The 13557-nt window shown below is 42.0% G+C and overlaps 1 protein-coding gene across 1 annotated transcript; it reads right to left on the minus strand.

Annotated features, from left to right (window-relative positions):
- Positions 1-2702: 2702 nt before the first annotated feature.
- On the minus strand, positions 2703-13081 carry QDPR (quinoid dihydropteridine reductase). The gene is made up of 7 exons (XM_074822212.1): positions 12947-13081; positions 12699-12791; positions 11364-11460; positions 9569-9709; positions 7068-7176; positions 5556-5639; positions 2703-3559 (listed from the first exon to the last, which is right to left on the minus strand). The coding sequence occupies exons 1-7, from the start codon at positions 13031-13033 to the stop codon at positions 3451-3453; spliced, it is 720 nt and encodes a 239-aa protein (XP_074678313.1). The 5' UTR covers positions 13034-13081; the 3' UTR covers positions 2703-3450.
- Between the last annotated feature and the right edge of the window lie 476 nt (positions 13082-13557).

Here is a 13557-nt window from a genome sequence, read left to right on the forward strand (position 1 = left end):
AAAACTGATAAATTCAACTGCTTAATATATAAGAAATGGATAAATATTGCATTCCTTAGAAGAGGATAAACTTCTTACTTCTGCAGTATTAATTGTTGTTGATGGTGCCATATAAACAGTAAATATGCTGATCAGTTCAGGGGTTCTCAACACCACCAGAGTGGAGATTCATCAGGTATTGTATTTCTGTAAGAAGCACTAAGTTGTCCCTGCCCATGGCAGGGGGGTTGGACTAGATGATCTTCAAACATCCATTCTAACCCAAACCACTCTGTGATTCTGTGAAGTTCTTCACAACTGACCTAGTCTCCAGTTGTGTCTGTGTTCAGTATGGATTAACTCCCTGCAGGTCCCACAGGCTACGTCTCCTCACTGCAGCACCTACCGGTCTCTGAGCCTGCTGAAGGAGCCAGGCAACCCAGAGGTTTGCAGTGTCAGGGTGGCTTTTTTTCCTAGACAATTACTTAACTGGAATAAAGCTTGTAGAGACGCAGGATGAAACTGGTCACAAAAAGCCTCTTTTCCATCAAACTCACCAGATTAAATCTCTCACCTCTAGCAGCAAGCTTGACATACACTTGCCAAACCTTCATTCTCACTCTCAAGCTTCCATAATGATATTTTCATATCTTTCTACTCATCCCTGCAACTGATAAAAAGTTAATAATCCAGTCAACAGTCTTCCATTCATAATTATGTTTTAACACTATTCAGTTTCACAGTCAGCATATTTCACCACTTTTACACTGCTACAGTCAGCATATTATTGTTTCCAACAGCTATATTACCGTTTCCTATCCAGTAGGCACTGGTACAACTTGAATGAGAACACTGGGGTAGACACCTTTTGTGGAATGGAGAAATTGCTCATGTTTTCTTCTATTCCTTCCCTTCAGGCAAGAGTGGAAGAAGGAAAGCTCAGCTGAGGACAGTGTTCCTGTTATCGTTCACACTCCATTCAACATGGATTTCTTCCACCTCACGAGTGTCTCAATAGCCGTAGCCTTTCATTTAACTAGCTGGGTGTGTGCAGCAGTCAGGATACGCACAGCAGACCCCTGCGAGAACCTGCACTGGATCTAGAGCTGGATACGTACAGCAGCACAGAGTGACTGGTGGCACTGCTTCACATTCAACACTGTCCTCACCCAGCTGTTCTACTTCTAGCCCTGCGCTGGTGCGGGAGACAACTAACCAGGCTCGGTCTCTGCGAGCTTAGTGACCCTCTCCTTAGTGTAGCGTAGGCACCTCCCCCGTTTTTGAGGCCCTACCTCTGGTTGACACTGGCTGAGCACACCTGAAGCATCTAGGTCAGAACCACAGATATGCCTCAGGTTTTCCTACCAGGACCATCATGGTCTTTCTAGTGAAGGAGGAGGAATCAATCTAGCTTCTGAAATGCATTAATCGCATCTCATTGTCTGACTTTCTGTTCTCTACCAAAATTTAAACCTGGTTTCCTTCTTTCCTCCTGTAGAATTTCAGGGTTGGTTAGTCACAACCTTCAACACAATTCCACACGACCGATGACCAGCCCTTAGCCTTTTTCATAAGGTAGTAACATTAAGGTCCAGATATGTGTGCATAATCTACAAAAGATGACTGAAAAGCCCCTGTAGCCCTTAGCAAATAAAAGATTCTCTGCTCATCTTAGTCCCATCTGCTGTGTTATCATCTCCACAGCAAGTTCTTGCCACAGCAAGTTCTGCAAAAATACCCAAGCCATACAACCCACTAGGTCCTTGGCCCTGTGCTCTTATAGAGCTGGATAGATCCACATGCGGAATCCCAGCTGTGCTCCCTTCACCTTTCAAGGTTTGATCTGCTCTTCAGGGAGCTTCAGAGACACGCTGCAATAGATGTCTGCAAGACAACACAACAACTTGAAAGCTACTGGGAAGTTCAGCTAGCTTGGCAAAGAGAAACCTTCAAATCATGTAAGGTTGTAGTACGATAGCTCCCCTCTTCTCCAGAATAATTGAGTAACACCTTAGTGTTTCATTTCTTATCAGTTGCAGTTTTTGTCTGTACTCTTGGCATGGAGAAACTGCTGGTCAAATAGCATGGTGGCGAGTCTTCCATTTAAAATCAAAGGCAGCTTCATGAACTGACAGTTCTTGACTGGTTGGACAAGACATAAAAATTCCCCTCTACACCTCTGCTTGCAGCAAAACAAAATGAGTAAAGGGACAGTCATACAAAAAAGGTCATCATGCAGCCATATGACCATGTTAAAATTGACATGGGCACATGTGAGCTTTCCCTAGTGGGAAGAGGGGAAAGGTTTCCTCACTCATGGCAGTAAACCCTTCCCCAACACAACCCCAAAGTTAATAAAAAGTGCATAGAGAGAATGTACATACAACTTTCCATATTCAGTTTTCAAGATGTTCTAAAAAACCTGCAGTACTGGTTCCGTGTAAGCCTATGCTCAGAATAGGCAATATTTCCACTCCACAACCAAACTGTATTACCATGTAACGTAACTAGATTAAAGAAAACATTTGCTCCAGCTGAAGGCCTGCCACTATGCGCAGCTAGTAGTTCTTTTGCACCTCTACCACAGGAATGTATTTTATGCAGCATGATCAGAACGAAATAAGTAAAAAATTAAGTCCTTTGCCATAACTGAACTGCAAATTCAGTTAAACTGATTAAAATGTTATCTAGATACTTGGATTACAGTGATGGAGACAGCCCCGTACATAAAACAATATACATTTATTTAGCACAAAAGGTTCCATATTCAAATAGAAGTGCGTGTATGCTTTTTCTAGTACTTCTTTAAAGCACTTTGCTTTTTGAAAAGGTAAAGAACCATCATGACTAACACAAAGACATACTAATCATTTGGCAGAACAACTGTAGGCCTGCTAGCAGCTTATAAACTGTAATGCAGTTAGGAACTCCTTCTCAAGTGAGTAATCTCTATATAGTTCCATTAACACAAGTGGAACATTCACAAGAAAAATGTTACAAAACTACGACATTATATATGACTGCAATGTTTCCTATAATTACAGCCAACATAATATGCAGGGGCAGGGTTTTATTCTCAGACAGGAAGACAGACAGACTACTGAAAGATTCACAATAAACCGGCAAAAGCACTTACTGACAGAAGAAAATCCAACCATTATGTATGTGATTATATGACATAATTAAGAACAATTCCCATTTCAGAGAAAACAGGTAAGTCAACATACAATGCTCAGAATTAGGACATCTACAGACCTCAAAGCCTGCAACTTTCATTTAGAGACAAATACTTGTTGGTAAACAAATGCTGATAGCTCACAACTGACAGCACAGAAATAATTACTTGAAATGTGGTTCCATTAATGACATAACTGCAATCACTGGATACAGAAGACCATCCCAATTACACTGGCAGACAGATTTTCCATAGCTTCTCCTTTGCTGAAGTTCCACCACCTTAAGCAACTGACATCAAAGATGTGCTGCTGCAACTAGTTCAGTCTTCCCTCCGGTAGTTATCACCTGGATTAGACTCCCTGAGTTTGGTCGATTCTTTCCTGTTATCCAGTCGTAAAAGGTTCTGTTTTAAAATAAATGGATAAAACAGGGTGAGGAGGAGGAAAAAAAATAAATACTACTATCAGGTATACTGATGGGAAGCATAAAATAAAAGCCTATTACTTTTCCTTCTTTTCCTATTGCCCTCTCTAGTGATTTCTACGTATGTTGTAAACCAGCAGCGCAACCACTGGATTCAGAGCCGCAGAGCTGGGCAGAGGCCCAGAGAAATCCTGAGGGCTTTACAGCGCACACACAGGATTTTCAGAACATCTCAAAGGAAAAGGCCAGGAGTTTACAATGTCAAAATGGCAAACCAAAGTGGCAAGTTTCTTCCACATTAAAAAACATTTTGGAAAGGGGAAGGAGAACGTACTTAAGTTGCCTTTATAGAATATATCAGAAACACGTATTTATGGCTAAAATAGAGTTGCTAAAGCCAACAAGCCATTATGACACTTAGATATTTAACTGTGAAAGTGGTCTTGGCAGAATCAGAGAAGACTTTGACATATCCAAAATGGTGCCGAGTAAGATGGACTTATTCTAGGTAGCACACCAGAACACCTCTTATGAAAATGTAATACAAACTCCTTACTCAAAATATAATACAGAAAGTGCAGTGTATTTTTCAGGTCTATCAACCCTTCCAATATTGCAGACACAGCTGGATATCTCAACATGGTAGTTGCTATCCAACACAACGGCTTCCACGGCACAAAATTCAAGTGTTACATAGGAAAATATTTCCTGCATCCTTCCCAAGATGTAGATATTACCAACACTTAACATTGGATGTTCTTCTTCCACATCCAGTGAGATTTTCAGTTTTCAAAGCTGGATTCAAAGTTTAGGGAATTAGAACTCAAGAAACAAAAACAAGCCAATCAACCTAATTCTCCTACAAGGAAAAAATACCTAAAAGTTAAAATTGAAAAAATGAATTGGTAAAACCACAACATCTGACTAAGCATTCTCAGGAGCTCAATAAATTAAAGATCTTTTTCTTGAACATTTCTAGGCCAACTAAATTCAATTGATGGGGCCCTTTTCAAAAGCCACAAACAGCTGCATAGGCTTCTCGCAACAAAATACATTTCGCACTCTGATGTCCAACTTCAAAAAAAAAAGTTACAAAAAAAAAGGAAATCTCATGTCAGAACTAAACTACTCTCTGAACAATTAGCAACAGGCAAATTCAATTTCAGTGTCAGTTCTAAAAGACTTTAAAAATGTGCAAGAGTAAAACCCTTTATGGTGTATGAATGTAGATTCATCTTTGGTTTTCTCAAAGAGCCAAGACAGTTGTGTCCTTATTTTCTTCCATTTGACAGCTCACCCTCGGCAGGATCTTCGCTACTCCCCATCACATCGCAGAAAGCAGTACTCACGCTGCACCTTCTCTAACTGAGAGGCACGAGAAACTGTAAGCCTTACGATCTCAGCCTGCTGTTACATAAGCTAGAGTTGAAGTTTCAGCATTTTGCAACATCATTCAGGACAAGCCTTTGTGGATGGTGGAAAACAAACAAACAAAAAAAAATGTCTTGACTAAATTTTTCTAAACAAGAGCAGAAATTTTGCCAGCTGAGAGAAGTGAGCTAACACACCATAGACTGGGCAGTAAAGAGTGTTTAAAATGAAAAAAAAATCCCACCAAAGTTTACGTGCCTATTTGCAGTTTACCTTTAAGCCAGACTACTGTCTCCTGCATCTGCTGTCTACAATTTAATTTGTCTACAGGCTTTATGAGATTCTCTGGCTTCCAACTGCTTAAGGCTATCTCCCTTGTTGGAATAACTGCTGTAGAGATGCTGAAGTTGATGGAGGTGGCCTCATTTTCTCCAGTTAAGAAGCCTGTGCAATAAACCCAACGTGATTTAGAAACATGACAATGAGGAGATGACAGAGGGAAAAAAACACCCAAATCCAAGACAGCTATTTAGAAAGAGCATGCAAGAAGATGCAGCAGCAAGAGGGACAGTGAGGAATTGCTTAGTTATCATGCAGATACTCACTCAGCCATGAATTCTAAGGGTGTCCAGGAGCTGAAATCTGCATCAGGCATTGATTTCCTGTTTGCTGGTGTATCTAAGGTAACCCTGTGATAAAAAAGATAAGCCTTTTATTTAGACATCATGTCTCTGATGAGCACCACCTGCTTCTATTCATTGCTGTAACATATGCTTGACTTTTATACCACGCAGTATGGATTTCCCTTGCATCCTCTACATGTGTTAACAGCATATAGCCATCAGCTCCAATGTATACCAAAGGCTTCAACCTATAACCCCTCACCTTCCTGGCTCGCTGATGACATCCCCCCCACTAAGGCAATCACTTAGCCCACAGCTCCCTTCCAGTCGCTCTCATGCAGAGAGGGAATGGCAGTGCTACGCTTGTTCACATGTACTGCACAGCACACAGGCCCACATCCATGCTTTCAAACAGCCTCACGCCAGCTGAAAATGCAGAGATTAAGTGCACAAGCATAGGGAGTCTGGACTTTGCTGATACATATTTACGCTACATACACTGGTATCAAGGGGTGAACTTTTCACAACTCCCTCACTGAGACGCTGTTGACAATCCAAGGTGTAATTATTTTCCCAAAAATTTACTCAGGAACAGAATTTTGCGTGAGAACTATGCAAGTGCAGAATGCCCAAAAGTCCAGTGATCTTGGCGTCTGCCTGTCTGTAAAGCTCTGTGGAAGGTGGTATCAATTATCCAAACACTTTTAATGCCATTGCTCTCTAACCCAAAGAAGTGCACATGAGTGTGTGTATACGAGGAAAACAAAGCAGTGAGAATTCAGGTAGTGTTCCAAATCCCTATACAGAACTCTTCAGCCTTAACTTTTGGGTGCTGAACTAGATAGGGGCCTGACAAGAAAAATACTTCTAATTTTTGCAGCAGAATTATTAAATTTAGATACAGTGAAGACCTCCTAGGCCATCCACTTTTTACTAGCTTTCCTCATTAAAAAGAAAGCTGTGACAGGCAAATACAAGCTAAGCTTTTTCTTTTCACAGATCCTCAAAGTGACCTAATTTTACTGATCAAGCATAGATATGCAGCACCTTATAAAGAAGCATGTTTAACCAAGTCAAAGCTTGTCAAGTAATCCTTTGCTTTACTATTACCACACAGCTAAGTCTAAAACTGTGCTGAATAGCTCATCTCATTTTCAGAGTTCTGTCTATATCGAAAAAAAAAATTTAAAAAAAAAAAAAAAAATCACATGTTAATGCATGGCTACAGTTAAACTGGTCAAAAGTGAATCAAATTTTAATCCTAACACCTACTACTGTTTTGCAAAAGAAAAGAACTTAACCATTTTCAGGGTGACTTGCATATCATTTGGTTCATACATTCAACATGTCTCCTTTCTCTGTGAAACTCTAAGTAGGTCTGAGAAGCTGTTTGTGCACTGTGAACAGGACACTGCAAGCATATCCACGTGACTCCAGGTTACAGCAGTAATTAAATGAAACAACACAGGCAGAGACAACTATGCAACCACTTACGGTAAAACGGCAACAGCAGCAGAACCAGACGGCAGGCCACTACCGGCACCAGCTAAACTCTGACAAAGCTGATGCACTGCTCCTTTGGCCATGCCATAGCCAATCATCCCTAACAATTAAACACGGGCAAATTAGAGCACAATCAAAACAGCTCTCAAAATTGTCAGTCGTATGATAGAAACTCAGATTGTTTGATGAATATTAAGACCACTTACCACAGCCAGAATGGAATCAGGCTTTTAAAACATATCGAAACATACATATTAAAAAAGGAAAGAAGAAAAAACAGAAATTTCTTACTAGACATCCAGGAGCTATCACAGAACTCAGTTTACTCAGCACTGTAGAAATAAGCAGCTTACTAATAAAGTACATTTAGTTAATGTACCCCAATGTACCCTGAAGGATGGGACCTACAGGGCTAAACTTAGAAATCTAATATAGAAAGTGTGAAGATGCTCATAGACTTTAATAAGGCAATCATCCATTAATTTTAATCATATGACTAAGGTATTTGCAGGCTTGGAACCAAACAGATACTGCTCACTTCTCTCCAGAACTGTAACTCACCTGGTCAGCATCCCAAGTCTGACAGACCCTTTGGAAGAAACTACAAAAAACAATCCTCATAGCAGAAAATTACTAAGTGATCTTCAGGTAAAGCAAACTTCTTCCTAAACACTGTTGCTTTCTAGGCAGACAGTATTTAGCAGTGTAAGAACAACAGGAACGAGAGCATAAGGCACACTGCTCAGGTACAAGATCTGGACAATCAGGGTGCTATAGGTCTGAGATGTTTCATGGTATATATCTGCCAAGCATTCCAGACACAGATTAAGCACGTAAGAAAACATAAATGTATTTTGCCTACTACAGCTGGATGCCTTTCTACCCATCTGTATAACTACACAACCCCTTTCCAATGTTCCTGAGGAAGTATTTTTTATCAAAGTTACAAAGGTAATTTTGCCCTGTAGCAGTGTTTCCATTATATTCAATTAGACATACTGTATAACATCCATTTTTATTAGGAGGAATCGTGGGCAGCAGTAGCTAACTTATTTTATTGTTATGATAAAAATATTTACATCTCTATCTTATTCCCATCTTGTCTTGTCTAAACCAAACATTCCAAATCTACTTAAACCTTTTCATGCTTCTACTACTCCTAGCCATCACTGTCAGACTTCTATAACTGTTCACATGATTTTCAGTATTCTTCAGTTTGCATTATGCGAATCAACATTTTCACACAGGAAAAGAAAAATCACATAAACAGCAAACAAAGAAAAAGATTATTCCTTCCGTAAGGGCTGGTAGTAAGAAGACTAAGAAGTCATATTTGCAAAAGTTGAGTAACAACGCTTTCCCAATTCTTCCTGATGTTAATAAGTTGCATGTGTTTGCCCAAAGCACTGCTGTGTTTTTCAGAAAAATCCAGACTCATTGAAACCAGCTAGTTCAAAACATGAAAGCAAGTAACTTTGATTCTTGTGTTGTGGTCCCGACCTCCCAAAGTCACCCAAACAAAAAACATGAAAGTTTGCCAGAGTTCACATTTTTTTCATTTGTATATGGTCAGTCAGTAGTACACAGTAAATTATGCATCTGCTTGTTCTCATAAAATAAGCCTTTTATCTCTGAACTATGCCAGATGCAGCTGTGAACATAGAAGATAAATCATTAACTAGAAAATACAGTATATTTTTCCTGAACAGTTTTAGACACAGCTTTCAGGAATATTCATAAATGTTGTATGCTTTTAAATTTTAGTATCTATGTCTCATCAAAATATTATTGAAGTAACACTAATAAAAGATTGGGAAATGAGGGTATTTGTCTCAAAAACTTTCCTCTCCCTGCCTGTGGGCTTGTGTGTCAGTGTGTTGGGGTTTTTTTAAAAAAAAGAAATTTTAAATTGCTCCCAGATTTTTCCCTCCATCCAGCCCAACTTGGCGAGGAGTGAGATGAAAAAACTCAATATTGGTATTAAATAGCTAGTGAAGGGCAAAGCCAAAGGTCAAGCAGCTTATCTATGTCTGAAGCAAAGGCAGACTGGAATCAGAACATGAACAGGACAAGCATAGTTAACAGAATCAGCTGAGTCATCACCAATGGAAAAATTGGGCAATTGAGGACTTCAGCCTTTCAGAATACAAATGCGAGATTTAACTTTATTTAAACACTGTACTTACAGCTTGCCGTGTGCTTCTAGTCATTATTTTCTTTTTTTACTGTATCATATATGAGCCAAGTACATTCCACCAACACATGTCAAATATTATTTAAATACTGATTCTGTTTGCACTCCAGCTTCAAGAGATTCAGTATTGCTACCTGTAAAATTACACCTTCCTTAAGTGTTTCAGCAGCAATTTTCCATTTGTGCTAGATGCCAAGAAACCGGGGAGTGAAACTGTTGCTTCACAAACAAGAACGCTCAGACTAACAGATAGTTACAACTGCTGATGCCCCAGCAGTTACCATGCATTGTATTTTACCTGGAGTTCCAGATAAAGCAGCTTGAGCTCCTGTCAAAGTCAAGAGGCCACCGTCTTTCAGATGTTTTGTGGCTAGATGGCTGGAGATAATCGATGTCCAAACGCTCTGCTTCCACATCAGATCACAGTTTTTGTATAAAGCTGATTAAGAGGAGAATTAGTGAAATCACCTAAGGGGTAGAAGACTTCTAACTCTGATTTCCTTACTGTCACACAGAGAGCAACGGCACTATGCAACAAGATTATGAAAACACTCTTTCTACCATTTTCTACTTCCACATTAGGTAAAATATCAATTCATGTCTTTTGTATCTCCCTGCTCTTTGGGCTCCGAGTCCCAGCTCTAGAGCATATATTCTAGGCAATTATCTGCCTTCTCACTACCAGAAATAAAAAAATAAACAAATACAAGATAGTTCCATTAGCTCTCCATTAATGGTTCAAAGATTTCCAAGTTCCTGAAACCCCTGCAGGGTTTGCTTCAATCTATATCAAGGATCTCAAAACCCTCACATTAGCCTCATCTCACCTTGTAGTAGCATGATCTGTCTCTTTCCTTGACTTCCTCACTGGCTGCAAGAGAGCTACGCTTCATTAGTATGTGGATAGAAGACTCCAAGAGATAAAGGAGTTGAACAAAAAAATATTTCTTATCACCAGATCATTTCATAAACCAAGAAAAAAATCTGTCTGACAGTAGGCCTGTATGGAATATCCAAGACGCATACATCTGTGCCGTACCAAGTGTGCAATCCAGTGCCCCTACGTACTGGAGTGCAACCGCTGGCACGGCAGCCTACCGGGCAACGTACACCCATAGCTTCAAATGAAAGCAAGATCTTAACTCTCACCATTGTTTTTTAATCATCAATATCTGCATGGGAAAAGAATAAAAATGGTAACTAGCCATGTCAAATATTTAGTGTTCAGAAAGAACCACTTCCGTAACACAATATGGAATAAGCATAAATAACAGTGACACAGGCTGACCACCTATCCCAACATATTCTGCTACCTTACCAATAATGTCACTGTAAATCATGGTTATGATAAGTTACCTTATTTAAAATACAGTGCACGCTAATAACAATCTAATATAATGCAACTGTGGTATGAGTATGTATGTCTTTCCATATCATCTCTCTTTAAAAAGAAATCTTTGCCTGTAATGTCCGAACTGGAAGGGGGGAAGAAAAGGACACATTTTTACCAGATTTACTCCAGACAGAAAACAAGGCTATTTATTTTCTTGTATCTCTACACTAGCGAATAAAGTATAAAATTTCATTCCCAATATTACATGTTTAAAAGCTTTTTTTAAACTGGAGGCTTTTTTCTGTAGCATAATCTCAGGTCATTAGACAGCTCCTTCCAATACTGTATTGCACGGTAATAACTCAGCTGCAGCATGAAACGGAGGTTTTACATAAAGCAATGAATCAGGAAACAACATTGATGTTTCTACCCAGACACTGTTTTATGTAACTTGCCTGACACAAGTAACGTCAGCAGTAGTTCATAGATAATAATGCTGAACTCCTTCATAAAGTGCATCAAGATTTTTCTGATGAAAATGGGTGCATCAAAAAGTATTACTGAGAATACTAAGCTCTGCAAATTTAACAGACAGTAAAAATTCAGAGAAATTGCAACTGAGCTATTTTGTACTTTTATGCTCAGGTCCTCTTCTGGACTCAGAAAGAAAGATGATCTCAAACATCATTACCATGATTTTTAAGGATTCCTCTCAGATTTCATTCATGTGTTCACTAGCATGCTGGTACCAAAGGCTTACATTTAGCTTTGGCGCTGCCTCCAGCCCATCCTCCTGCTACACACAAGATTGCATCCACTTTTTCTTCTCCAAGAAGTTTTTCAACCGCTGTTGTCACCTTTAATACACAGAACAAAAACATACTGAAAACACTAGACTGATAAGGTAAAAGAGTAAATATCAAGACTGCCTTAAAGTTACTTTTTTCCAGTTATGTAGCTGAGCAACACAACACACAGCAATTTAAGCAGGTGCAGAAAATTAACACTTATGATCTATGAACTTAAACCAAAATAATCGTGTTGAAAGATAACTAGAGATGAAAGTCAAACTGTACAGCGCGTGACGTCACTTGAAATAACCGATTTGAGCAGGATAGAAAGATCTGACCCTTACCTACATTGTTAACAAAAATTTTTATTTGTGATTTACTTTTTGACAGGTTCTTCTCTGGGTATGGTGCTGTTTAATATAGGAAATGAAACTCCAGGTCTGACCAGGACTACTGATGCCACTTTTGATGATAGTGCAAGAAATGAACAACTAAAGATTAGCCTTCTTTTATTGTTTCAATCTAGACCACAACCATCAGTTTGAGTCCGGCCCCTAAATTTGAGTTTGTATACTTTTAGATATCTGGTATCTTTTTCAAATATAAGACTTCACAGTTGGCAATGAATTTGTTGGCTATGAATTTTCTCTGCCAAAGTGAAAAGCAAACAATCCATTTCTCAACAAAAGAAAAAATCCACTGGTTTTCACAAAGGCTCAGCATTGAAAAATATGTTGCAAACATTCTATACTACTCTTTAAAAGCCTTAAGAGTTGTGTAGATATAAAGAAAACACACTGGCTAGTGATTCAGTTTATCAATAAGAGAAATAGGTTCAAAAGTTAAAATTAAAAAAAAAAACAAACCAAACTATCTCTTGAGAATAAAGCAAAGAGTTTTTAGGCTAGCTTGGCTTCTCCCGTATTTACCTCTGTGGTAACCAGCGCATTCTCTAGGGATGCCATCGGGGCTTAGGGTCTGCATGCTTTGAGTGTACCATCTACACGCAACGCATTGAAGAGTTAGGACATCAGAAAGAAGTGATGCATTTTAAGATGTCCTAATCCATCTTCATTATACTCATCTGAATCGGTCCGTGACTTCTCAGGTCACCGGCCGGGCTCCTCCTTAGCCCCACAGCGGCGGCTTCCTGCCCGAGACCGGCCCCAAGCCCACAGCCGCCTCCATCCCTGCTGCTACCGCCGCAGCGGGCGAAGGGAGGCAGACGGGCAGGGAGCGACCTGGGCGCACCACTCCCACCGCCTGGCCCCTGCGGGCCGCCCCGCACCGCCGCGCTGACCCACCTGCTGGGCCTGCTCGGGGAAGGAGTCGGTCGCCCCCACCACCACGTTGGCGCTGGCGTCCTCGTTCTCCGCCAGGTCGATGCTGGCCACCCACTGCCGCGGCGAGAGGAACGGCGAGAGGAACAGCGCGTTAGCGGCCCGCTGGCCCGGCGGCGGGCTCGCCCCGCGGGAGCGCTCCCCTCGGCGGGGCTCTCGCCACCCGCCTCGGCGGGGCTCCCCGCCTCGCCACCCACCGGCCCCGCGCTTACCCAGTCCCTGGACTTGAAGTACCGCACGCACTGGGACCCCAGCGCCCCTCTGCCCCCGTACACCAGCACCCTGCCCGCCGCGGCCATGCTCTCCGTCCCCCTACCCCGCTCTGCCTCTGGGCTCACCCCGCTTGCGCAGGCGGGCGGGCTCGGGCCGGCAGCGCCCGGCCGTAGGTGGCGGCGGGAGGCGGGGCGAGGGAGGCAGGTCCTGGCTGCTGCCTCCCCGGGGGCCGTGCCGGAGCCGGGAGGAGGGGAAATCCCGGTGCCTCGGCCGCACCCCCGCCTGTCCCCGCGGGCTCAGGCGGTGCCGCCGCGAGACTTTTACCTCAGGAACACCCCACCGCGGCGCCCTCGGGCCCTCAGCGCCTGGGCCCGGCCCGGGGCGAAAGCCCGCGGCGGTGGGCGGGCGGACACCCAGCCACCCGCCCGCCTCCCCCGGCCAAAGGCGGCCCCCCGCGCCCCTGCCCGGCCGGCCGGAGCTCCAGCGGCGCGCTGCGTTACCTGCCCCCCAGGGACACTGCCGGGATTAATTAATTAGTGGTTATAGAGGCCTCTGCAGGTCTGGAGTAGCAGTAACCGTAGAAGCGCTGGCACTTAGGGCCGGTTTTCTT

This window comes from Strix aluco, chromosome 4, assembly GCF_031877795.1.
Source record: "Strix aluco isolate bStrAlu1 chromosome 4, bStrAlu1.hap1, whole genome shotgun sequence".
NCBI lineage: Eukaryota > Metazoa > Chordata > Aves > Strigiformes > Strigidae > Strix > Strix aluco.

Excerpts from the sequence above, each read along its gene's own strand:
- QDPR (XM_074822212.1), bottom strand. The coding sequence starts at position 13,033 with ATGGCCGCGGCGGGCAGGGTGCTGGTGTACGGGGGCAGAGGGGCGCTG. Across the intron at positions 11,461-12,698 it reads TCCCCGAGCAGGCCCAGCAG|GTGACAACAGCGGTTGAAAA; the intron begins GTGGGTCAGCGC and ends TGTGTATTAAAG. Across the intron at positions 5,640-7,067 it reads GCTGCTGTTGCCGTTTTACC|GGTTACCTTAGATACACCAG; the intron begins GTAAGTGGTTGC and ends TTTTTATCACAG.